Here is a 25,912-nt window from a genome sequence, read left to right as displayed (position 1 = left end):
TTCAGTATCAGCCATACATAGGCCTTCTTCCATATCAAGGGGATACTTCCCGTTTGTATCGAACAGTTAAAGATATTTTAAATTCTGGGAGCGCAGCAGGTGGCTAGGAGAGCCATCGTCTTCGGGGGGACAAAGGTCCCGAGGCGATCTGGATTTTGCTGTGGTCAGGGAGTTAAGTACCTCCTCTAACGTTACTGTTTCAAAACAGTCCAAGGTACTGAGTGTTACATTTTCTAATTCCCCTAATCTAATTTTAGATTCTGGGTTCTGTAAAGCAACGGTTGGGAAATTGGCATATATGTTAGAAATCTTTTCCTGAAAATAGCCGCTAATGAATTACAGAGCTCTTGGGAATCCACTGGGAATTGTCTATAGGCTTGCGGAGATACAAACTCCCTTACTATATTAAAGAGGGCTTTTGAGGAGTTACTTGCGTGTTCTATTTGGTTCGTGATAAAAGTTTGTCTGGCCATTTTTATATTCTGATGGTAGCTGGACAGGGACTGTTTATACAGTTGTCTGTCTTGGGGATCTTTACTACTCCGCCAGAGTCTCACCAATGTTTTGCATTTGGATTTTTCAGCTTTTAAGTCAAATGTATACCATATGGCTGATGGACGCCGCTGTAGGGAGCCGTAATTTTTTGATGGAATTACTGCGTCCAGTTCTGTCACAAAGGTGTAATTAAAACCCTCCAGCACCTTAGACACTTCCAAGTTACTATCTGATGATTTAAATTGAAATGCCTCGCTGAAGGCTTCCAAAGTAAGATTATGCCATTGTCTGCGCACCTCTTGTTTCCGTCCTATGTTCACTGCCGAGCCCACCGGGCACGGTGTTTGAATAGAGAACATAATCATAAAATGGTCTGTCCATATTAGAAGGCCTGGAGGGTTGTAGGCCAAATGGTCTGTATTAGAGAAGATTAAATCCAGCGAGTGTCCAGCCAGATGTGTTGGGCCTTTAACTCTTTGGGTAACTCCTATTAGATCTAGACTTAGTAGAAGTTTAACTTCAGGGTTGGTGTAATCTTCCCCATGAAGTTAACATCACCCAATAAAAGAAATGAATTAGATGATAGAACGTGCATAGCTATTTGTTCTACCAATTGATCACTAAAATTGGCCGTAGATCCTGGGGGGCTATAGATCAGTGCTCCATTCCAGCTGTCTGTTGGTGATATGTTGATCTTAAAGATCCTCAGTTCTATCCTGCTGTTACTTATGGTAGAGATCCAATTCACATTAAGGACATTTTTAATGGCAATGCTCCCGCCCGTTTTTCCTTCCCTATCAAGGTGTATACATTTATTGCTATCTGGAATAGTTAGATTTATCGATGGGTGATATGTAGGGTTTAACCAGGTTTCTGTAAAGGAAAAAAAAATGTCTGGGGAATTTGAGGTAATCCTGTCCCATATTTCGATAAGGTGCTTTGCTAAGGATCTAACATTGCATAATATACTATTTAAACCAGCTAATTTTCGATTCACGCTTCCCCACTGGGGCTGATGAGCTAGCCAGTGCCAGATCCCTTTGAAAGTGGCAGTGCCTACAAGCTACCGGACCCGCCAGAAAACTTGGAAAGTTCTTAGGGCAGCTCGCATAAACTGAGCGCTTAGCATATTCTTGTGTTCTTGTCCCGAAGCGGTCGCTCACCCACGCTCCCACGCCTGCTGCCAGCTTGCCTACCTCATTGCTGCCTGATACCCTGCTGGACCCCGCCTGGTATCGTTTCCGCTAAGCGCTTTTCAGTGCCCTACCTGCGCTAATTTAACTTTCACTTCTCTTTGCTAGACAGCTGGATATTGATTCATTAGTGAAGAAGGTGCTCGCTTTTGGTGCCGTTTGCGCTGCTCTGTGCATGAGACTGCTATTGATAACTATTTAATTGTGCTTGCCGACCCTCGGCTGTGCCCGTTTCGTTTTCTCATTAAGAGGCCATTTTTGTTGTTGTTGTTGCTTCCACTCCCAGCCCGTGGCTCCTCCCCGCTCCCGCCTCCCTGCTGACCCTCCCGCGCCCCTCCCCCCTCCCCATCCACTTATGACTGATGCATTCGCGCGCAGCGTTCACGCGCAGCGGTCGCGCCCCAGTTGCGCCGAAGGTGCGCCAAAGGTAAGCCCGTCTACGCCCGTCCGCGCCAAGCCCGCGCCCAGCGTCAGACCCCCTGGCCCCCATACCACCCACCCCACCCGCACTACATACGACTCCTCCACCCTCTTAGCCTTAAACCCCGGCCGACTCCCCAACTGCGCCCAAGCCGCTCCTGGACACACCCATGGACCGTTCACATGCAACTCCTGCAAGTATGACGGCACCAAGACCAACTCCTCATCCACTAACACCAAACCGAGATCTGACACCAACCACCTTAAATGCATCTTGCTCAACACCCGCTCGGTCCACAGACACGCCATCGACCTATGGAATCTACTAGACATCATCTCTCCGGACGTCGCCTTCCTAACAGAAACATGGATGAACGCCTCCTCAGCCCCAGACATCACCATTGCCATCCCGGAAGGCTACAAGATCATCCGTAAGGACCGCACCAAGCAAACTGGAGGAGGCATCGCCATCGTCCATAAGAATTCCATCCGCATCTCAACCAGCTCAGACATCAACCTCGCTAGCGCCGAGCACCTTCACTTCCAGATTCATACCGACCCCAAGACCACACTCAGAGGCACCCTACTCTACAGACCACCAGGACCCCGTGCACAATTCATTGAAGACATCACTGACTTCATCACCCCACACGCCCTCCCCTCCGAGGACTACATTCTACTGGGAGACCTCAATTTTCACCTAGATAATAGCAACGACAGCAACGCCACCACCCTCCTGGACAATCTCGCCAACCTCGGACTCAAGCAACTTGTTAATACCCCCACCCACTACGCAGGTCACACACTCGACCCTATCCTCACCTCCAGCAAACACATCTCCTTCAGTCACACCACAGTTCTCCATTGGACGGACCACAGCTGCGTTCTTTTTACCTACAAAAAGACCACAACACACAACCATCCTCAACCCACTTTGCGAAGAAACTGGAACAAATTCACCATCGACCAGATCTCCTCATCGCTTCTTCAAAACCCCCCTGCCCACTCTTCGAACGCCAACCAAGCAGCCATCAACCTCACTCAATGGCTAACCAACAGCGCCGACAACCTAGCACCTTTGAAAAAACGTCAAATCAAACTAGGCAGCAAAAACGCCCCCTGGTTCAACGATGATCTTAAGAAATCCAAGAAACTCTGTCGATCCCTTGAGAAGGCCTGGAAAAAAGACCCAAACACCAGCACGCCTTCAAAAACGCCACCCGCATACACCACCAACTGATCCGGACCGCCAAGAAAGCCTTATTTAAAGACCGACTAGACAACAACGCCCACAACAGCAAGGAATTATTCAACATCATCAAAGAGTTTACCAACCCCACTGCCAACTCCAACGACATCACTCCCTCTCAAACACTTTGCGACTCCCTAGCTTCGTTCTTCCACGACAAAATCGCTGACATCCACAACAGCTTTGACAACCTATCCGGAGACCAACCCACCCAACCTTCTGCCATACCTCCACCCCCCCTGAACGTCCTTAACGACTGGAACCCAATCTCCACTGAGGACACCATCCGCCTGATGAATTCCATCCATTCAGGATCCCCCACAGACCCATGCCCTCACCACATCTTCAACAAAGCAGATTCCATCATAGCACCACACCTCCGAGACGTCATCAACTGCTCCCTCAACTCCGCCACCTTCCCGGAAAGCTGGAAACACGCCGAACTCAGCGCCCTTCTGAAAAAACCCACAGCAGACCCCACCGAACTCAAAAACTACCGCCCCATCTCGCTCCTACCATTCCCGGCCAAAGTCATCGAGAAAGCTGTCAACAACCAGCTCGCCGCCTTCCTCGAAACCAACAGATCCCTCGACTCCTCACAGTCTGGCTTCCGAGCCAAACACAGCACTGAGACCGCACTCATCGCTGCAACAGACGACATTCGAACTCTACTGGACAATGGAGACACAGTCGCCCTCATCCTCCTCGACCTCTCCGCAGCCTTCGACACAGTCTGTCAAAGCACCCTATTACAACGCCTCAGAAACATCGGTATCCAAGGAAAAGCTCTGGAATGGATCACCTCGTTCCTTACAGGAAGAACTCAGAGAGTCCGCCTCCCACCATTCAAGTCAGATGCCACTGAAGTCATTTGTGGCGTGCCTCAAGGATCTTCACTCAGCCCCACCCTCTTCAACGTATACATGAGCCCCCTTGCGGCCATCGCTCGCCAACACAACCTCAACATCATCTCCTATGCTGATGACACCCAACTGATCCTCTCACTCACCAAAGACCCTAACACCGCCAAAACCAATCTACATGAAGGAATGAAAGAAGTAGCCGAGTGGATGAAGCACAGCCGTCTGAAACTGAATTCAGACAAAACAGAAGTCCTTATCTTAGGTACCTCCCCCTCTGCCTGGGACGACTCTTGGTGGCCAGAAGCCCTTGGAAAAGCACCCATCCCGACGGACCACGCACGGAACTTGGGCGTCATCCTGGACTCCTCACTCTCGATGACCAGACAAGTCAACGCCGTTTCATCATCTTGCTTCAACATTCTTCGCATGCTCAAAAAAACATTTCGCTGGATCCCCACCGAAACTAGAAAAACGGTCACCCACGCACTGGTTACAAGCCGCCTGGACTACGGAAACACCCTACACGCCGGTACCACCGCAAAACTTCAGAAAAAACTCCAACGCATCCAGAACGCATCAGCCAGACTCATACTAGACATCCCGCGTAAAGACCACATTTCTGGTCACCTGAAAGACCTCCACTGGCTCCCCGTCAATAAGAGGATAACATTCCGCCTCCTTACCCACGCACACAAAGCACTTTACGAACTTGGACCAGAATGCCTCAACACACGACTCTCCTCCTACACCCCCTCCCGCCAACTTCGCTCTCCCAACCAAGCCCTTGCTGCTGTACCTCGCATCAACAAAACCACCATGGGGGGAAGATCCTTCTCCTACCTAGCGGCTAAAACCTGGAACACACTTCCCACTCACCTTCGCCTCACTCATAACCACCTAGCATTCAGAAAGCAACTTAAAACCTGGATATTCGACAAGTAATTTCCCTCACCCTTCTCCAAGCGCCTTGAGACCCTCTGGGTATGTAGCGCGCTATACAAATTATCTGACTTGACTTGACTTGACTTGATTTAGCAGAATATGACAGACGGCTGGGGTTGGGGGGCATGGCCTGACGCCGATGGAGTGAGCAGCACTGCTCGGGAGCTCCCATCGGCCAGCCGCCATCCACAGCCATCCTGACGCCCTACGATGGGCCTGAACCCTCACAAAGCATCCCCACAAAGGCCAACACAGAAGGGACATACCGGAGGTGAAACGAGTCTCTCCTGCGTGCGGTCCAGATCGGGCGAAATCGGCCACGGCGAGTGCGCCCGGGTGCACAGCCAAGATGGCGGCTCCCAGCGGGCGCTGACGAGCCCCGATAACGCGCAGGAAACCAACGCGGACGCCTCGGGAGGAGGACTGCCGGGCTCCCCCTCCAGCCCGGCGCCGACATCAAGCTACCGACTGGAGGAACCCCCCCCCCCCTTCCCCCGAGAGCTAGCAGAGGGAAAGGGAATACACCGCTCGCGGAGGCCAGAAGCGGGCAAAACGGCGGCGCACCGGGATGGCGGCGCCTGAGAGTCTTCTGCGGAGCGGCGAAGGGCCTGTGGTGCATCTCTCCCGCCCCTCAAGCAAGATCCAACACAGGGCCTGGAAGCCCAAGAAGTAAGGCTGGCGGGGTATGGTCGCTGAGAAGCAGACGCGGCGGGCGCGCCTCCAGGCACGGCCGGGATGGTGGTGCCGGGCACGGAGGGTGCGCAGAGAGCTAACGCGGAGGACTGACGTGTTCCCCCTCTGGCCCCGCACCGGCCACAAGGTACTTTCTAGCGGGACCCACTAGGTGCTAGAGGAGGGAGAGAACGCACTGCTGACGGCGGCTGGACTTAGACAAACCGGCGGCGCGCGGAGGCGCCTGAGGAGCTGATGCGGCGTGGCTTGAGACCTGCAGGGCTTCCCTCCCGGCCCCCTGGGCGCGAACCAGCGCGAGGAATTGAGGCCAATGCAGGGGAGCTAGTAGGGGAAGGCGGAACGACCAGCAGGGAGGGGAGACGGTGACGGTGCCAGAGGACCTCCCTGGGGAACCACGGAGTGCAACAACTGCGGCGCGGCCTGAGTTACTGCCGCTTGGGTGAGCACTGGGAGTAGCACCCTGAAGGTGAGGAGGCGAGAAAACCACTATATTGCGGGCGGACCCCATTATCCGCACGAACCAGAGGGCACTCATACACTGAGCAGAGGGGCTTGGTGACCTCCGGGGACGCTGGACTGAACCCTGGAGAGCGTGGGTATTGCTACCCTGGGAGTGGACCCGGGAAGCCCTGAACGCAGCTCCCAAAAGAGGAAGGGGCGGAGGAGCAGCGGGGCTGGAAAGCACTGGGTGCTGAACTACCTAAGACGGTGCGCCCCAATTGGCAGTGATGCCGGGAGGCCCCTGAGGAGTTGGATGGTTGACGGTTGACGCGCCTTGGGGGCTGCCGGAGGGGCGTCTGCGGGCGGGGCCCGGATCGCGCCCACGAAGCAGTTTGACGGCATCCCATGAGCACGCATAGCGCCCGGAACATAGTGGGGCAGGAGGACGCCATGGGGAAGCCTCTGAAACTGAAGGATAAGGAAGAACTCGCGGCGGGCAGACCCCCAGATGAGGCCGAGAAGTCCGCAACGAGGATGGAACATCCTGCAGACCTCACGTTACAGGACATATTGCAAGCTATCACCGCTTCCAGCGAACGCCTGGAAGGGAAAATTGACTCTCTCAGCCTGGACATGGGATTGCTCCGGGAGGACCACAAGAAACTAGTGGACCGGGTCACGACAAATTACATGCAACATCGAATGACCAAGCTGGAAACCAAAGTGCGAACTCTGGAGGAAAGGGCGGAGGATGCCGAATACTGATCACGCAGAAGCAACCGGCCTGTCGAACTTCTTCGCCCTGGAGAGGGCACACCACGTCCCTGCTAAGCCACCTATACCAGGCGCCTCACCACGGGTGGTGATAGCAAAACTCCTCCACTATAAGGACCGGGATCACTTCCTAACTCAGACGCGCCTCAAAGGCGACATCCAAGTGCACAACTCTGTAGTGCGCATTTTCCCCAGACTTGAGGTGCAGCGCCGAAGGGGATCGTACCGAGATGTGAAACCGAGACCACGTCAACTGAACTACAAATACGTGACTCGGTACCTGGCCACGCTGCGGGTTACCACGACGGAGGGCACAGAGTTCTTCAGGACCCTGCAGTAGGCGTCTGAATGGATAGACTGACATGGAGGAGCAGCGCAAGTGCAGAACCTGAGGGGGGACGGAGGCGAGGACTTCGCTCACGACACCGGAAGCACGGGAAAGAGATCATGGCGCCCTCACAGGAGGAGACACAACTAGAACGGCGGAGCGCAATGCGGGTGGTGGCCCTGATCAGCGGTGGAACTGAGAATCCGGGTCCTCCTGAGAGCGGCGAGGAACTGCAGACACTTGCTCGGAGAGTGGGTCCAGCGACTCTGAAGCGCAAAGCCTGACATTGCCAACGGTTACTCCGCAGACGGCGGAAGACATCATTTAATGGCGGGGAGCGGGAGACGGTGATGAATGCAACCAGATTGCTGCGAGACACTACTGTTTCAGCATTAAGGTACAGGGGCAGAAGGGGATGCGCAGCTGAGGGGCAGTTTACTGAAGACTCCGTGGGGGATGCGGGCCGCAGAGACTGGGAGAGCACCGATGAGGGGCCACCCCTGGAGACTGACTGATAGAACTGCAAGCAGTCACTTGTAGACTTTTTATACTGGTTTGGATGGGAGGGGTTTTCCTACTTATCCTGGGGAGCGGGAGTTGGGGAACATGTTTACTGTTGACAAGGGGGGGTAACCTTGAGTTGCACTGTATAAGGAATTCTATGGTAGGGAGAGCGGAGGGTGAGGGGAGGGCATTGCCCAGCCTGGGTAGCGGCCGATTCACCGAATCCAAAGTCAATGGCTGATAAACAACACTATAAATGTATGACGTGGAACATTAGGGGAATGCACACCATGTCAAAGCGCCACAAGGTACTCTCTTATATTGGGAGACGGGCAACCCAGATAACACTCCTGCAGGAAATGCACCTAACATAGAAGGAAGGGCAAGCACTACACAAAAGATGGAGGGGGCAGCTTTACTACAACACCTATTTGGCCTATGCGAGAGGGGCGTTAATATGGATCCAAGCAGGGGTGCCGTTCCAATTACTAAACTCAGTGGTGATACGTGGCAGTCAAGGGGGGGACTAGAGGGCCAAGAGATTAGCTTACTTAGCATCTATGCCCCCAATGTGGACCAACCTACCTTCTTTGCGACACTGAACCACAGACTAGCACAATACCTTGCGGCTACGGTCATAACAGGGGGCGACTTCAATAGCGTGGACCCATCCCCCATTGCAAAACTCCCAGGCGGCGCGTGCTTCCCACGCATTCACCACATGGAGATAGAGCTGGGGACTGATAGACTCATGGCGCACCCTGAACCAACAAGGGAGGGACTACTCCTACTTCTCAGCAGTCCATGACGTACATGCACGCCTAGATGCACCCCTTTGCTCGGTAGACGTCCAACGCCTTGTCACAGGCGCAGAATATCTTGCGTCCACCATCTCGGACCACAACCCACTGCTCATGTCCCTGAAATGGGCACACCCGCCAGCAGTAATCCCCACATGGAGGCTCCGCCCAGACATCCTGGAAGACCAGGCCTTCAGAGAGGAGATCATAGACAAAATAACGCACTACTTTCAAACCAACGCGGGCAAGGCTCGGTCACAGAATGTAGAGTGGGACGCGTTCAAGGTGGTCTTGAGAGGCCAGTGTATAACACGGGCCACAGGGGTTAGGCGCGTCATCACGCGTGAATTAGAGGCGGTAGAGTCGGCACGAAGAGAGAGAACGCAGGAGGCCGGGACGCCCGGAACTGCATGCGGCACTCTTAGATGCTAAAGAGGAAGTGGCGTAGAAAACAGAGCGGCTTAGAAGCTTCATCTACAAGAAGTATTTAGAGCACATGCATGCTGAAAGGGACAGGTCAGGCTCACTCCTGGCATGGCTGACTAAGTCGACAACTAGGGGCACTCCTCTGGTGGAGATGGAGGACAAAGGGGGGACCAGACACTATGCGCCAGACATGATCAATGGGATCTTTGCGTGCTACTATGCCAACCTCTACACAAAGACGTGCATATGCGAACCGGCAGAAATCCGGGAATATCTGGCTAACCTGCCGCTGACAGTCCTGAACCCTGACGTGACGGAATTACTCGTGGCTGATATTACACAGTGAGAGATACGGGTCGCTATCAAGGGCATGGCACGAAACAAGACCCCGGGCACAGATGGCCTACCGGCCGAATTTTATGCAACCTATTCAGATGAGCTGACCCCCAAACTGGCTGCGATGTACCAGGGGGCTGGAGAGTTGGGAGAGCTGCCCAAGAGTGCCAGAGAAGCCCTTATTATCCAAATACCCAAACCCGGGAAGGAACCTCATGACTATATGGCCTACAGGCCACTGTCCATGCTGAATATGGATTATAAAATCCTAAGTAAAATCCTAGCGACGCGTCTCCTGCCGCACATGCCCTTATAGGTGCACGCAGACCAGGCAGGATTTATGCCAGGCGGAACACAGCCATAAACATCCATCGGCTCCTGGCAGTAATGGACTCGGATGGGTATAACAAACAAACAAACAAACGGCGGCAGTGTTCGCAGTAGATATTGAAAAGGCGTTTGACAGCCTAGAGTGGCAATATTTATATGAGGTCTTAGCCAAGATGGGGCTGGGAGAGGGATTCTTGACATGGGTGCGGCTCCTTTACACGTCCCCTTCGGTCCGCGTGCGCACTGGGAGGATTATCTCACCCAGACAGAGGGTGGAGAGAGGCACGAGGCAGGGATGCTCCCTCTCCCGCTCCTGTTTGCCCTGGCCATGGAACCGTTGGCGAGCAGGGCCAGGAGCGGTCGGGACTATGGGGGCTTGGAAACGGTGACAGGGCAACATTACATCGCATTATATGCGGATGACCTCCTAATATTCTTCCGCAACATGGATGGGGAGTTGCAGGGCGCGGGCAGCATGCTAACTCGTTTCGGCACTATGACTGGCCTCAGGGTTAACTGGCAAAATTCCAGCCTATACCCATTGGCACCTGATACCCCCTCTCCACCACCCCCCATCCCACCCCCCTGCCGCTTACGCAAGAACATCTGCGCTGGGAGCCCCATTGCTTGCAGTACCTGGGAGTTAAAATATATCATGGTGCGGCAGACCTGTTGGATGGTAAAGTGGGAAGAGGTATGAGGGCGGCAAAAACAGCAATAAACTTCTGGGGAACGCTTCCGCAATCCATAGCTGGAAGGGTGACTGTTCTGAAAATGGTGACACTACTGCGCCTACTATATTACTTCGGAACGCTGTCGGTATGGATTCCACAAGCAATGTTCAAGGAGCTAGACTCAAAAATGACATTTATCTGGGGTACAGGCAGACGGAGGGTGGCAATGACAATATTGAGACGCCCCACGGCAGAAGGCGGATTGGCGGTGCCGGACCTCGAGGCCTACTATCTAGCGGCACAACTATACTGGCTAATACAGTGGCTAGCAGCAGATCAAAACCCGGATCGGGAGCGGTGCCCAACTGCACCAGACACGGCCACGCTGGCGAGAATCCTCCTTCGGGTGCGTCGCACCTCGGCTGAGGACACAACAGAGACTAAGGTGATAGTGCGCTGCTGGACCAGGTATCTGAGGAAAGTGGGCGCAGCTACTCCCTACTCCCCTGACATACCACTCACGATGCTACGCTACCTCTCACAGGGGGAACACTGGGCAGGACTGGAGGACTAGGTGGAGGCAGGACTGCGGGAGATGATTGACTTAAAGCGTAACTCTGCACTTCTTCCCTTTGTAGACTTGCAAACTGCATAAGACTTGCCAGGGGGTCACTTCCTGAAGCACAGGGCTCTAATGTGCATGATTAGGATACACTGGAAGACCGGGGACGCCGAGCCGAGAGCGCTGGCGGGATGCAGGTATGTCGCACTATCAGCAGGAAGAATCAAGACTGTATCCTGTCTCTATAAAGCAATACGGTGGGATATACAACAACCGCTAGAGCGTTTGGGAACACAGTGGGAGGAGAACATACCTGAGAAAGACTGGGACAAAATCCTAGAACGCACCCTAAAAGTATCTTGGAACGCGCGCTTCAAATTAATTAACTACTATGTGCTGCATAGAGCATATTTAACATCGGTTCGCATTCTAAGGTATTTTGGCGCGGACTCTGCAGCCTGCCCCAGGTGCGGAGAAAGAGAGGCGCACATACTTCATATGTTCTGGAGCTGCCCCATATTGTGAACATTCTGGGGGTAAATCAGGCATATAATAAGTGACCTGATCGCCAAAACTCCCACAGACCCCAGAACATTTCCTCTTAGGGTGGTTCCCTCACACAGCTAGAAACATGGTGACAGGGAAGTTTCAAGACCTAGGAACTGGAAGGCGCCGGGCGGGCCGAGACTCGCTACTTGGAGGAGAGAGCTCGAAAGATGGGCGGGGGCAGAAGGGAGACTGTTACTCCGAGAAGCCAGCAAGGGAATAGGCAAGATGGAGAAGGCCAGAGCCTGGGAGGATCTTGTGGGGGAACTAGTGGCAGCTGACGCAGACGCTAGCAGCGAAGGAAACACTCCGAGGGTGGCAACACAGGACCCAGACGACGGGCAAGAGGAGCAACCCGCCCCGCACACCTGAAGGAAACAGCGAGACAATAGCCGTTTTCTAGGGCCCTTGAACCTGACCACCTCTCTGCACACACTTTCCACATCTCGCCTATTAGCAAGCAACTCAAGGGGGGAGTGGGGATAGTTTGTTACGAAAAGGTTATGGATGAAAATACGCCAAAGACTGAACCGGTATACGTACAATTGTATGTACTGTTATTGCACAAATGCCAATAAAATATGGTTAAAAATGACAGACTGCTGGGGTTAATAACTATTTACCTCATTTGGGCCAGCATTCCTGGCCTCAGGGCTCGGTCGGGCACGGACTGGCGCAGACGTGCTTGCCTTAGACGCGCCTTTGGCACGCAAGTGGTGCGCCCGCTGCACGGACGCGTTAGTGCGTGCATTTGTAGTGTCTGGGGTGAAGACTAGCCCGCTGTCCTTCAATTCCCCCAAGATGGCGGTTCCGCTCCACCGGTAATCACCGAGCGCAGCAAGGTTTCTTCAAAGTCACCCAAAGGCAAGGAAAAAAGGGGTTCTCTGTGCAGAAATTGCAATCTTGCAGCCACCATTTTGTTAATAGCAAAAAAGCTATCATTGTGTGTGGAAAATTGTGATTTGGCCCGAGGTTAGCCCATTTGCTAACCACAGCTGGCAGATTTGAGTGGGCATATATACATGCAGGCGGTGCTGTGAATTTGAATAAAGAAAATCTACTCACTCGCTATCAGGGTCGGTTTCCGTTTGTTCCCGCTCTCCTCCAGGATAGTTGGCGTGCAGGAGTGTTCCAGGCGGAATCTCGTCATATATCTATATATATATATATATATATATATATATATATATATCTCCACACAGACTCCCTCAATCATGAAGGAAGGCGCACTCACGAACCGGTTGTTCATTTAAATTTATTTACATTCGGACATGCAGCCTGACGCGTTTTGTTCTTTGGGAACTTTTTCAAGTCCAGCGTTGATCTTCACACAAACCATTCGTCCATTTGCGGATTTTAAAGTCTTGGCCCTCATTGGACTTCCTCCGTGGTTGTAAGTTGAGGCATTATGGGACTTGTTATTTGGGCGAACATTTTCACAATCAGACCCTCCAGTGGGTAATACCTGGTCTATTGCTGTCCATTTGAATGTTGCACTTTTAGTGCTTATTCGTTCCATCGCAGTCCATTTTCAAAGCTGACTATGATCCCAGCCTCGGTAAGTCCGAGGCGGCCATTACCCCATAACATCTCTCGACAGCAAAACAACAGGGTTCATTTCGGGGCATTGTGGCGCTCTTTGCGGGTGGTGCGTCCAATGGCAGGACCAAGCCGTATTTATATCCACACAGACTCCCTCAATCATGAACGAAGGCGCACTCATGAACCGGTTGTTCATTTAAATTTATTTGCATTCGGACATGCTGCCTGACGCGTTTCGTTCTTTGCAAACTTTTTCAAAGGCATAGTCCAACGTTGATCTTCACACAAACCTTTCGTCCATTTGCGGTTTTTAAAGTCTTGGCCCTCATTGGACCTGCTCCGTGGATGCAAGTTGAGGCATTATGGGACTTGTGGTTTGCGCAAACATTTTCACAAACAGACCATCCAGTGGGTAATACCTGGTCTATTGCTGTCCATTTGAATGTTGCACTTTTTGTGCTGATTCTTTCCATCGTAGCCCATTTTCAAAGCTGACTGGGAACAAAAAAATAAATATATATTAATATATTATGTTCTTCATTCTTCTGACATAGTTTAGCTCTACTTCCTAGTAGCCATATTGAGAAGTGAGATCGACATTGGAATATCTAGACGAGGTTGGGGACAACCTTCGGTCTGCAGGGCCGATAGACTTAGCTGGGCTATGTCTGGGGTGAATGCCAGACATCCTTGGGGTGCACAGCTTCCTGGAGGCTTCTTGTTCTCACTCTTACCAAATCTCCGTTCCCAGATTTCCAGTCGCTTCTCGGAGGATGTGTGAGAAGGTGACCTTCCTTGTAGTGATGTGTAGCCGAAGATTTGCAGTAAGACTGCCCTTATGATGGGCTCTGTAGCATAATGTACTTGTTGTATATTCTTTTCAGGAAGAACTGTTTTATTGGTAATTTATCACACCATACATATTGTGTATACTTTGAATATCAGCATTGTATTGTGAATAACAGTAGCTAACAATAATGAACATGCACATAGCAATTAACATTAAATGGGCCTTAATCGTGGCTTTACAGGCAGTAGAAAGGGTCACAAGTTAGAAACCAGGTTCTACTTCACCGGACAGAGTAATAAAGGACAAACATTGGAAATAATGGTATCTAGGCGTGAAGACTATGAGCTGATTGGCTGTGACTTACATAGACCTTATTGTTCAGTTCAGCTGCTAATTCGGGTAAGAATTTATTTGGTTATAAACTATGACTCTGTGCTAATTAAGTTGTAGCAATGCAAATTCACAAGCGGGTAGATTAATGCTGAAAATTGGTAGTCCTTATGCCTCAATGAGGGAAAGAGGGCAGTATTGGGTTATTTATAGAAGAACATATGAGTTAAACCTTAAAATAACGTTTTAATTTTATCTTTCCATTCTTCCTTGATGCTTCACTAAATTGTTTTTTCATTTTCTCAACTACATTTGCTTTGTATCTATTAGAACATCTCTAATAATTTAAGTGACAACTTTAATTTAATTTTCAGGTCTTACAACTGCCAGTGAGGTTTACAACTTAATTAAGGGCAACTGCAGCTCCTCATCTTATGTAGATGAAAACACATTTCCAGGTATGTTCATTTTTCTGTATAATGCAGTTTCGACCATTCATGCATTACCCTATTAATTATTTTATATTCTATTTCGGTTGGCATGCAACTTGAATAGGTTCCCCATCTTCCCTCAGTACATTTGACAAGTCTCATCCCTTTTCTTAGAGACAGGACTCGGGGTCTGCCCACAACACCATTTGTATTCAAAGAAACTGGAGAAAATTTTGAAAGAGCACAAGGAGAACCACATACATAAAACTTAGAAGCAAGTAGAACTGGTTGGAGTTTATCTCACCATACATAAACAGGAGGAAACCCCTATCATGCTTAGCCTATCTCGCCATACCTGCCCAAGGGGATCAGCCTATGGTGTTACTAGGACTCTCGCCCTCTAGAATTCCAAGTGGCATGCTTCATCATAGAGTCCTTGTCCAGATACCTACTGAATCTGGACTGTCTCAAACTTGGTAATCAAGGGAGTTCTTTGTTTATTGGGTGGGAGCATAGATTTAAAATAGTCTAGGGTGTCCTGAAGTTTAATTTTATTTTCAAAGGACACCCTGGCTACTTCCAGGATCCCACCCAATAATCAAACAGCTGCCTTTGCTACCAAGGTTGAGTCCTTCCAGATACACTAGGTATCTGCCTGAGGACTCTTATGGGAAAGTATGCCGCTTGGAATCTTCGTGGGTGAGAGAACTTTTAATACCATATGGTGATATAGAGAGAGAGGCCAAGCGTGGTAGGGGTCTGTTTTTGTATAGTTAAATGTTTGGGAAGGTTAGTGAACCCTGTATCACGTCTCACTCCATCCTTCTTGGAATATAGCAGTGTTCATCCTATACATCAAACTGGCAAAGAAAGACTGTACCAGTTGGCCCAGGAGAGTATTGCTGGCACAGGCAACACAGGACCGCTTGATAGCTTGCTGCAAAAATGCACACAAAGCTTCAGTATAGCTACCTACAAAAAAGCACAATACCAAAACTCTTTAGGAAGGTTATTGATCTACAGCCTTCTAAGTGCTGGGAGGACAAGCCATTCAAGGTTTACTTTTCACCAAGTTCGCTCACTTTCTTACACCTTGAATTTACAAATTCTTTCCCATAAGATTTTTTTTTTAATCATGCTGCAAGTGTGCAATGCGCTGAGTTTTATAGCTATATGATCCTTGCAGTATTTCTTTTTTATTAGATCAGGAGTTGAGCAATTATTTGTTTTAATGTAGGTGTTGGTCTTAAACTTTGCATTTTTCTAAGTATGATAAATGTCTTTCTGTTTTGCCATCCTAGTAGAGACTTGTTATCTGTGATTTCAAGAGTTAGGTTTTTTTTTTAAAAAAAAGTGTAATTCGCTTACAAAATGTCTTCAACTAATGTTGATAACCGCCATCTACAACTAATATAATCCTTGACGATGGTTTTTGTAAAATGTTTGCTTTCAGGAATTCTGACCTAGATGTTAGAACTGTGTTAATTCCAATTTTTAAGCTCTGCAATATTGGGTTAGTACAATAATTGGACTATGTACCTATTTTCCTCTTTTTACAGTATATAATGTAAAAAACCTTTGCCGGTATTTTATTTCTAAGGCCTTACACTACATAGAAAGTGGTATTATTCGTGGTAGCTTGTGACCAAGAAGCTTCAATCCTTGTATTTCTATTTCAGCATGCTCAGTGGCTGGTGCTCCAGGCCCAAGAAAGTGGTTCTTTGCTGTCCAAGGAATTTATGGCACCTGTCAGGTAGGTGTGAAATATCGGTGAAGGATTATTTGATTCTTCATTCTGGTTGAACATTTTTTTACTACCAGGGTTACTTTTCTGTATTGCTGTAGTTCTCGAACCCTGTTTGGGAAGAGCTTTCTTTGAGCAGCGAACAAGATGGTAGTGAGGAGGGAGTGCAAACATCAGTTGAAGAATGCTTGACTGCCATTCAAAGCGTTGATGAAGACGAAACCTGCGAAAAAATGCCGTCGCAAACTGAGTACGTTTATTTTATATGTATTCTGTGTTATGGACATCAAAAGATGCAGCAGCAGTTTTTTAAATGTGTCGATTAAAGCTGCAGTCCTAATCGCCACTACTATTCTTAAATCTGGGTTTTTCGTTTATGGCCCTGCGCTGACCGTGAATAGTTGTTTGTCCTTGTGACAGGTTTTCTAAAACTCAAACTCTTAAAATCCATCGACGATTTGTACTGGGTGCATGCAATGAACACAACCTAAGACATAAAAGCCTAAGAATGCTCGATTTATTCTACGTCAAATATGGAAACCTACAGGTCAAATTAATTTGAATTGACTTTCAGGTTCTCTTGTTGGATATTTTGAAGTCCTCTAATCTCTGAGATCACGTCTGCAGAATGGTCTTTGCTACTTTCCACCATCATAAAGTGTGGTGTCGCTCTTCATGGCATTTGAGGGATATACAGTTTTATAAATATTCAGATACTACTAGTCCTTAACACAGCTATGTAAGATACTAGGTTCTCCAGTAGATTATGGAGAGCAAATTGATTATTTCTGAAGCTTCTGGCTGCTTCATTGTTTCATGTGTGAAGTGCACTTTTGTTTGTTTGCCAGTTTCATTATATCTTATGTTCTATTTTCAGATTATTTGAGGAGTCTGCAGAGAGTATACATCTCTTATCAGATCAACTTCCTGCTCCAGGCAAGTGTTCCTAGGACCACCTAGGAGCTTCATGAAATGTTATTTACATTGCAGAAGATGTGGGTTTGTGATATTGAAGCCCCCTGAAGTCCTCCACAAGCTTTGCTTGAAAATGTGTGCTTTCTGCTGCTGCATGAGCCAAATATGTCCTAATGGCTTGCTTTTATGAGAAGCAGGTGAACTGAATTATATATGCCATAGCAGCATATGGTATGTTTTGACACTCCATGTGAAATTATTTTTATTACCATTGTTTAGTACGTCTAGGGCAAGCTACTCATGAGGGGTCTCCCCTAATTCTGCGATGGTAATAAATAACTTATTACTCCTGGCAGATCTGCCTAAATGGTTTATGCATCACCCTTTTTTCACATAAAGAATTTATGAACACATGTATTTAACCAGAACCTGAGTATAAGAGATTATATCAATGAAGTGAGACACATTATTATTAAATGGCCTTCATGGGTGTTAGGCAAATTTGGTTTTTTCTGTCAGCTGATTGTAACATGGAGCCTGAGAGTCAGAAAGCAGCGAGTTCTGGAGTTATTGGTATGGCAATGACACAGTAAATAAGCCCGTAGTGAAGTAATGAACATTTCCTCAGTATTTACCAAGCCAGCTCACTAATTATCATGCAGAGAACTATTGCACACCATGTCTGTTCTTTTGTTGAAATAACTAGAACCATTGTAATGCAAGCTACCTGTAGTGCCTATAAACGACGTGGCTCCTGCTGAACCATTTAGCATTGCCTCAGTTTTGTACTAAATTGAGATGGCCACTGTCCGCATTCACTTAGGTATAAACTTCTTTGATTTGTTTTGTCTCCCTGGACAGGAAGAGCAATGATTGACATTATTCTCCTGGCACTGGACAAAGATGCTCCCAAATTCAAAGACTGTCTTCCTGCTGTAGGAGCCTTAAAACACTTGATGGAGTGGCATTCTGCTAAGATCACTATTGCAGCAAAAGATAGAAAAGGGTAAGTGCATCTTTAACGTGTTGGGTAACTCCTAAATGACCCTGTGTTGAGCACGGGAATGGTTTGAGCACTTTTGCCAGAGATGCTTTTTTTCCCCCCAGTCAGACTCTGGCCTTTGGGTTAGCCACATACCTATGATTGGATGAATTTCTTGCCTATCTCACTTTGCTGAAGAACAAAAGACTGAGTTGGTCTTTCTGGCATTTGAATGCATGACTTTCAGGTTACCACATATGGCATGCTGCCAGCTTAATTTAGTGCCTGGAAATTGTTTTCTGAGACAGACTTGACAATCAGTCATCTTCTTATTTAGTAAATGATTATTAAAAAATCTTTTATAATCGCTATGCTAATTACTAACAGTGTCTGTGGGCACACTCTATGCCACGCTTACATGTGCATAGACAAAAGGCAATCAGTTTTTCTGTAATATTTCTAGACCAGCCACTGCTGCTAAATCCCTGCCACAGTCTTCGACGTTCCTGTAAAGCATTTGCCTCTTCATACCATGTGCTAATATTAACAACTGACTCAGCAAACTGTAGCCATGGAGTAAGGGCTTTCAAAACATATTGCATAACTAACTTGACCATTACTTTATCAGGATTTTCCCCATAATGTGACATATCTCTGTGCAGTGACCTGATTTTCCTAGGCCAGTTTTGAAGGAGCCCCAAAGGCAAACCTGTCTGCGCAGCTGAGCAAAGAGACCAGCCGTGCTATCCGTCAAGGCTTCCATTCCAGTGACTCTTCTGTGCAACCACAGAGTGCGTACTCCAGAATTGAACTTCTCAATCTCTGGTATAGTTATATTGGCTTACCCACTCATGCTATGTCTCTGTCTGGCATTGTCTCTTTGGATATCAGTGCCTCTGTTCTCCATACTCCAAGTGGTAGGCTGCTGACTTATCCAGCTGTAAAGGAAAATATTTTTTTGTCACAGAGGCATGGCTAAAGGATTCACTGATTCTGTGGGGATTGAAGCCATTCTGGCTAATTATAGTCTTTTCTGCTCAGACAGCATATGCGTCAAATGCGGTTGGGGTGTTATATTCCGTATTTTTTTTATTTTTTTTTAATTATTTTATTTAAAGCATTGAAACAGTTTGCACATGATGATGCAAACAAACATTGTGTCAATTCTAATCTTCGCACTCTGAAGTTCAACTACAATCACATTCATAACAGCATCAAATGCCTGCTCACGGTATTGCACTTATCCTCTAACAGAAATCTAGTATTCAGCCCCTCCCCACCCATCAGGCACGTGCTAGCTCTCCCGTTTCCCTCCCCACCCGATCTCTCCATGTCTCACAGGTATAAACCATGTTGAACATGAGTAGAGTCTCGCTTTGCGTGTGGCAGCTACCCACTCAACCCACACCCTCCGGTACAATGCCGTTGTCAATCCGCTGATCTGAGGCCCATTTCTGAGCAGCTACATAGTCTCTGAATGGCCCCCATATGTCCCTGGGGCGGGATGTCAACGGCATCAAATACGTATAGCATTCCGCATTGACATTGCAATATGCGATACAACGTAGCCAATCCTGCATTTTGGGAGCAGACTTCCGGCCCCAATGTATGGCAACTTCTCTTTTGGCCAAAAGTAGCCCTGCTGAGGCCAGCTTCCTGACTTTTTTGGGGATCTGCACCGTGTAGCCTAACAACGCAATTTCAGGGACTGGATTCAGTGGGATATGGATTATGTTCCCCAGGGTCGTGTGTACGCCCGCCCAGAATGACTGCAGTTGTGGGCACGTCCAGGCTAAATGCATAAAATCAGCATGTGGTGCGGCGCATTTCAAACATGCATGGGACCTGTTGGCGTCTATCCTGTGCGCCACGGCAGGAGTAAAGTAAGCCCGGCGCAAAAAATTGAAATGAATCAGTTTGTGTCTGCTATTTAGGGATACGTCTTTAGTGGCGCGCAGCATTTTGCCCATTGGTCGTCGGTTATGGGATTCCCTATATCTGCCTCCCACACCTCACGGAGTTTAGTATCTTTTACAGGTTTCATTTTGAGGCTAGGCTTGTACATCGTGGAGACCAGTCGGGCCCCGTCCGGATTCTCGATCACTAGCGAAAGGGGAGAGTAGGATTCCAATTCTAGTGGGAATTGTGGCCGAGAGAACCGACCGGACCCGGGTCATAATGAAGCGTGTCATAAAACTGCTTCCTGCCAGTCTAGCGTCTTCGTCTAAAGAGAAGGCATGCCCCTCAGGGAAAAGGTCCCCTATTTTACTAATGTCCAGCGTAGTAAGTGTGCGTTGCACTAAGCCCTCTCCTGTGAGCGGTAACCCTTGAGCGTTAGGTAGTGGAAGGGAGGAAGAATATAGATGCGCGGCGCCTGTGACCTTTCTCAATTTCCCCCATGCCCAGGAGGTGGTAGAAACTGTTTGTATGTCCCTTCTATCGCGGGGCAGTCCTTTCGTGAGTACTACGGATAGTTTAACTGGAAGAACCAGGTCCGCCTCAGGTCGTAGAAACGGAATGCGTGCGTCTGGGTGATACCAAGAGTGCGCATATCTACATTCTGCCACTAAATAATACAGTTCGAAGTTGGGAACACTGTATCCCCCCCAATCGTATTGCAGTGTGAGGATGGACCAACGGAAGCGCTGCTGTCTCCCTCCCCATACCAGTCGAACCAGATGGGAATTAAGTGTGCGGAAGAAAACGTCCGTTAGCGGGATTGGTATATTATTAAAAAGATATACAAATTTGGGAAGTACCACCATTTTCAGAATTGCAACGTGACGTTCTTGAAAGTGCCTAATCAGCGGATCCATTGCTAGGATGAACAAGAGTGGGGATAGGGGACATCCCTGTCGTGTCCCGCGGGACAGCTTAAAGGGTGCTGAAAGGATGCCGTTAAGACAGAGTTGCGCCACCGGCCTATTATATAATTTATATTCCGTAAATTGGCATTTGCGTTTTCTGTCCTTTTTACCCCCTTTGTCAAAACTTTAGAATTTGCAAGACAATCAACTTTGCAGCAAACACATAAGTCACTTTTTTGACCATGGTAGTATATCATGTCCCAGGCAATCAATCCTTCTGCTTTTTCATCAACTTTGTAGAAGCTATTTCCTCCTTAGGCATAAGGCCCTCAATTCCAATGAATGTGGGAGACTTTAATCTACACATAGATACACCTTCCGGACACTCTTAGTCGTAATTTTCTCAAATTATTCACACCAGTGCATTATCCCAGTTATCAATGTCAGCGAACCATGTTGATGGGCACATCCTATACCTTGCCATTGCACCCAAGGCTTATAGAGATTTTTTATATTAAGCTCAGTTTATTACCCACTGGAAAATCTCAGATTTTCAGATACGTCTCAGACAAGTGAGATACTGAAGAAAATTAATACCAGCTGCCTTAGGCCCTTTACCTCAGACCCACTAGTAAACAGTTTGCTTTTAGATTAGCCCGATTTCTGATTATATGGGATATTGTGCTCACATTTTGTTAGCATGGAATTCTGTAGCACACACCACTAATAAATTCATCAAGGTTAAAGACCAAAGCTCTCCAAAGTTTAATATTTTGCTGGCCAAACTTAAATGTCATTTGACTCTCACTCAATGTATATGGATATGGTAGGATGACGACAATAGAACTTGTGAATACAAAATGGCGCTTACGAAATGGAACGCCTCCATTAGGGAAACCTACTTTCAAACTTTTTATTCAAGGATTCTCTAAGGTGACAGTAAACAAATTGTTCAAAATCCTTATTAGTTTGTCCACAGCTACCCATGTTGCCTCTGTCTTTTTGCAAAATAATCTAAAATGTTTGTGTAAAAAACATAGCACCATTAAAGAAAACATAGGAGAGGAATTTGGTCTCACCACCTCTTCCTTTATACCCTCAACATTACCAACTTCGCATGGACTGATATCGATTCACAAGAGCAGCCCGCTATATCTCTCCTACCAGACTCCTGCAGTTCAGTTACACCCTCTGGTCCAGTTTCAATGATGTTTCCTCCTCGGTTTAAAGATGTATATACTGATTACTTCTCCCTTTAACATCTTGAACTAATCTTTATTTTCATGTAGTGTGCTGGCTTCTTTTGAGGCTAGAATTGTTCTTCTGCTACTGAAGAAACAGTCACTGCATCCTTTCAATACACTCAACCACCTACCTGTGGCTCTTTATGGGAGCACCTAAAATCCTAGATGGCTTTGTGTGCATGTTTTTAGACTTTTGGATGATGTGGCCTAAGGGGGTAATATAATCTGTTACCATTGCAGTTGTAGATAATCCCTGCCTTGCTGCAGATGTCTAGAGTATCAATGCCATGATCCTCTTGGTTCAGTCAGCAGTATTTGTCACTGCCCCCAATCTTTTCTGTTTAATGAATGCTGCATACCTGGTATTGGAGGAACCGTACTGGAGTAGTTACACTCCTTTCTCTTGGATAGGACTCACTGTGGCACTTGTTCACTTCCTCTCTTCAATCAATTTTGTCAGTGGTACATCAAAGAGCATCACCACTTTTATTCAACATATACCTTAGGCCCATTGCTGAGCTCATTCACTCTTGGCTTGCCCAACTATGCAGATGACACTCCACTACTATTTAAATTTGATTGGGACGCTCTTCCTGCCTTGCTGTGAGATTGGTGCGGTACTCCAGTGCCACGTTTTGCGAAGAGCAAAGAGCAGGGTGGAGAGGGTAGAGTGAGCAGGCTGTGAGCGGGCTGAGAGAGGCCGTTAGCGTTTTGGGCGCCGATCGCTGTAAAAAACGCCACTGGTGCCGCGGAAGCTGTAAGCGCCACCGGAAAGCCGCACACTGGCCTGGCCCCCACTTGGTCCCCCAACTGGGCCACAATTTTCTGAGGCTACCGGCCGCTCTGTGCCGCGGCGGGAGCGAATGCTTGTCTGACGCGGCAGGCTACCTGCTGAGCACGCCCGAAACCGAGGCTCAATTTGCAATCTGGCAGGAGCCGTGAGGCCATCACCTGGTGCGGTCTGGGAGCCGCGAACGCTTCCTTAATGCGGCAGGAGCTGCTGCCGCATATTACTCTCTAAGTACGCCTGAGAGCGATTCGCAGAGTAATCTATTGGCACTGGATGGAGTTCTGAGTGGTGTAGAGTGCTGATATTACCGTTTTTGTAACAGTGCCCGCGGAGGAGCCAGTGTTGTGTGGAGGAGCTACTGTTGTGTTTTGCTCTGCTGTTTCTCGAGTCCTGCGGTGAGCACCTGCCTGCCCACCCACCCAACCCGTCCACCCAGCCCGTCCTCCCGCCGAAAAACCTACCGAGGACATCCGAAGACGTCAGGAATCCCCCGGGGCCACTCGTTGCGGGACACCTGGAGACTCCTGGGACTGGGACACCTGGTTCCCAAGGGCACCGAGAGGAGGCGCCGGTGGAGGAGGAGAGCGGAGGACGGTGTGCAGGATACAGCGGGCTGTACGGTGAGGCCTCCTGATTGACTGTGTAGTGGGGAGGGCTACAGCGAGAGAGCGCTGATTTGACTCCGGTTGCTTCTGTTTTTCCGCAGTGTTATCCGTGCCGGCCACAGGCTTGGTCGGAGAGGACGTTGTGCGAGGACTGCTGCGATGGCCTGATTCTGGAAGGTTTAGGACGGCCAGATAGGCCTGTGACAAATGAGTACAAACCACTGTTTGAGAGCCAGGTAAATACGCGGTGAAGTTGTTTGCCATCCCAGCACATTTTGTCGCCATAACCCGCCAATTACCTTCCCCTGGGTTTTCACGACCAAGTTCAACCATCACCCTGACCACAGTATTCATTATCACCAAAAAGAACTCTCATAAAAGACTGCTAATTATCTAAAGTCCCCCTCAAGTAATTATTGTAATCGCCTACCCTAGAATGACTTACAAAAAATTAAGATCTCGTACGATCTTTATGAAAAGAATCGGAACACAGCAAGACATACGCAAAAATGCATGCACGAAGGTCCATGTAGGACACATGGTGGGGACTACTGAAATAACGGCATTCCTTCCAAAAATAAATCGTAATGTACAAAGGATCGACCCCAACGACGAAGGAAGTGCTCTGAACGTCGGAAACTCCAATAAAGTGACCCTGGCTGATCTTAGTGAAGATCAAAAAAACCTCAAGGGCCATAAAGTCAGCAACTCCACCGCTCAAGATCTGGTAAATATAGAAGTATCGCAGGGAATAACATAATCACCTTCCTTAGAACACAATTTACAACAAATTCCAGCTACAGACTTTACTTTACCTGACATCTACGTTTCTCTCTTGAGCCAAGCGCCTAGAGAGATGAAGGATCATTTGACAATTACAAATAGTACCCCCCAAAGAAATTCAAATCCAACTCCACTAGGGAATCTCTCCCTATCACCAGAATTTCTTTCCACAATGCACTTACAATCTCCAAATGGTCATACACCGGTATCAAATTCTTTATTTTCCCTACAAAAAATTCTAGAATTAATTCTCAACCTTTTGGGGAACAAGATGGATAACTCAGATCAGATGTTGGACACACAAATAGGTATGTTGTAATATCTTGTTGATAAAGAAAGGAAACGGCAATGTATCTGCCAGTCACCACCCCAAAAAGGAATGGGAAAAACTGAGGACAATCTTCCTAATCACAAAGATACTCTTTTAAACGAAGAAATACTATTAAAGATGAAGCATGCATTCACCCAAACGGAGAGGAACAAACAAAGTATCACAGAAAAAGTTGGAGATCACTCAAACGTTTTCGCTTAACACATTTTTCAAGGAATCAGATAACGATAAAGTCTCAAACCCAGTCAAAGCATTTTATCCAATCTTTAATAAGATCAATTCTAAAGTCACAGCTGATCAAACCAATAAATCTTTGACAACTGAAAACAAAAAAAGAAGAAAATTGTCCGAATCTCCAGCCTTACTCCCCTCGGATACCCTTTTATCTAAAAAGGAAAGGAGAATTACTAAGAACATAAAGAAAAGGCAGAAGAAAAGAATAACAAGGAGATTCGCGAAACAAAAATTACGAGTGTTAAAGTTTCCAAAATCTTTTATCTCCCGAACTCCAATCATCTGAACAGGACAAACATTTGGAAAATAATCCAAATCAGTACATTACGGAGCACATCGATACACAATTAAAAGAGACCAATAACGCTCTAAACCCTTTGGCAGTTACCTTTTCAACTACCTTTAAGATGTAATAAATTTCTCCAACCAGCGCCCACCCAACCGATAGAAAAACTCCAGACCCTTTACGAAGAGCAGACTCACTCACATACTTTGGAGTTCACTGATCTATTCCCATCAGGGAATGATCCACTTAACCGGGAGAGAATTACAAATCTTATACAAAAGATTCATGTGTTACACTCCTTTTCAAGTGCAGAGAAGAAATTAGTAGTCTTTCCCTTAAAATCCAAACTTACGGTAGCCTTTGTGGACTTTTGGTCTCGGGTGATTCTGGGCATTATTCTAAAGGAAAGAGAAATTCTGTTTAAAAATGGATACGATGTAGTAGCAGTTGACCATAAGGGATTCCACAATCGGAACAATCCCAAAGAGATTACTGATATGAAAAACTACTCACTCCCACAAG

The 25,912-nt window shown here is 47.9% G+C and overlaps 1 protein-coding gene across 2 annotated transcripts in view; it reads left to right on the top strand.

The window, feature by feature from the left end:
- The window catches only part of MTBP (MDM2 binding protein), a 236,302-nt gene that overhangs the window by 15,957 nt on the left and 194,433 nt on the right, over positions 1 to 25,912 (top strand). For both annotated transcript variants that reach the window (XM_085605039.1, XM_085605040.1), the window contains exons 2-6: positions 14,613 to 14,696; positions 16,349 to 16,422; positions 16,515 to 16,663; positions 17,291 to 17,349; positions 18,190 to 18,334. In XM_085605039.1, coding sequence (XP_085461165.1) covers positions 14,613 to 14,696; positions 16,349 to 16,422; positions 16,515 to 16,663; positions 17,291 to 17,349; positions 18,190 to 18,334 — 511 coding nt within the window. The remainder of the gene's footprint in view (positions 1 to 14,612; positions 14,697 to 16,348; positions 16,423 to 16,514; positions 16,664 to 17,290; positions 17,350 to 18,189; positions 18,335 to 25,912) is intronic.

This window comes from Triturus cristatus, chromosome 5_1 (genome assembly GCF_964204655.1).
Source record: "Triturus cristatus chromosome 5_1, aTriCri1.1, whole genome shotgun sequence".
Classification (NCBI taxonomy): domain Eukaryota; kingdom Metazoa; phylum Chordata; class Amphibia; order Caudata; family Salamandridae; genus Triturus; species Triturus cristatus.
This window is presented reverse-complemented; position numbering and strand designations above follow the sequence as displayed.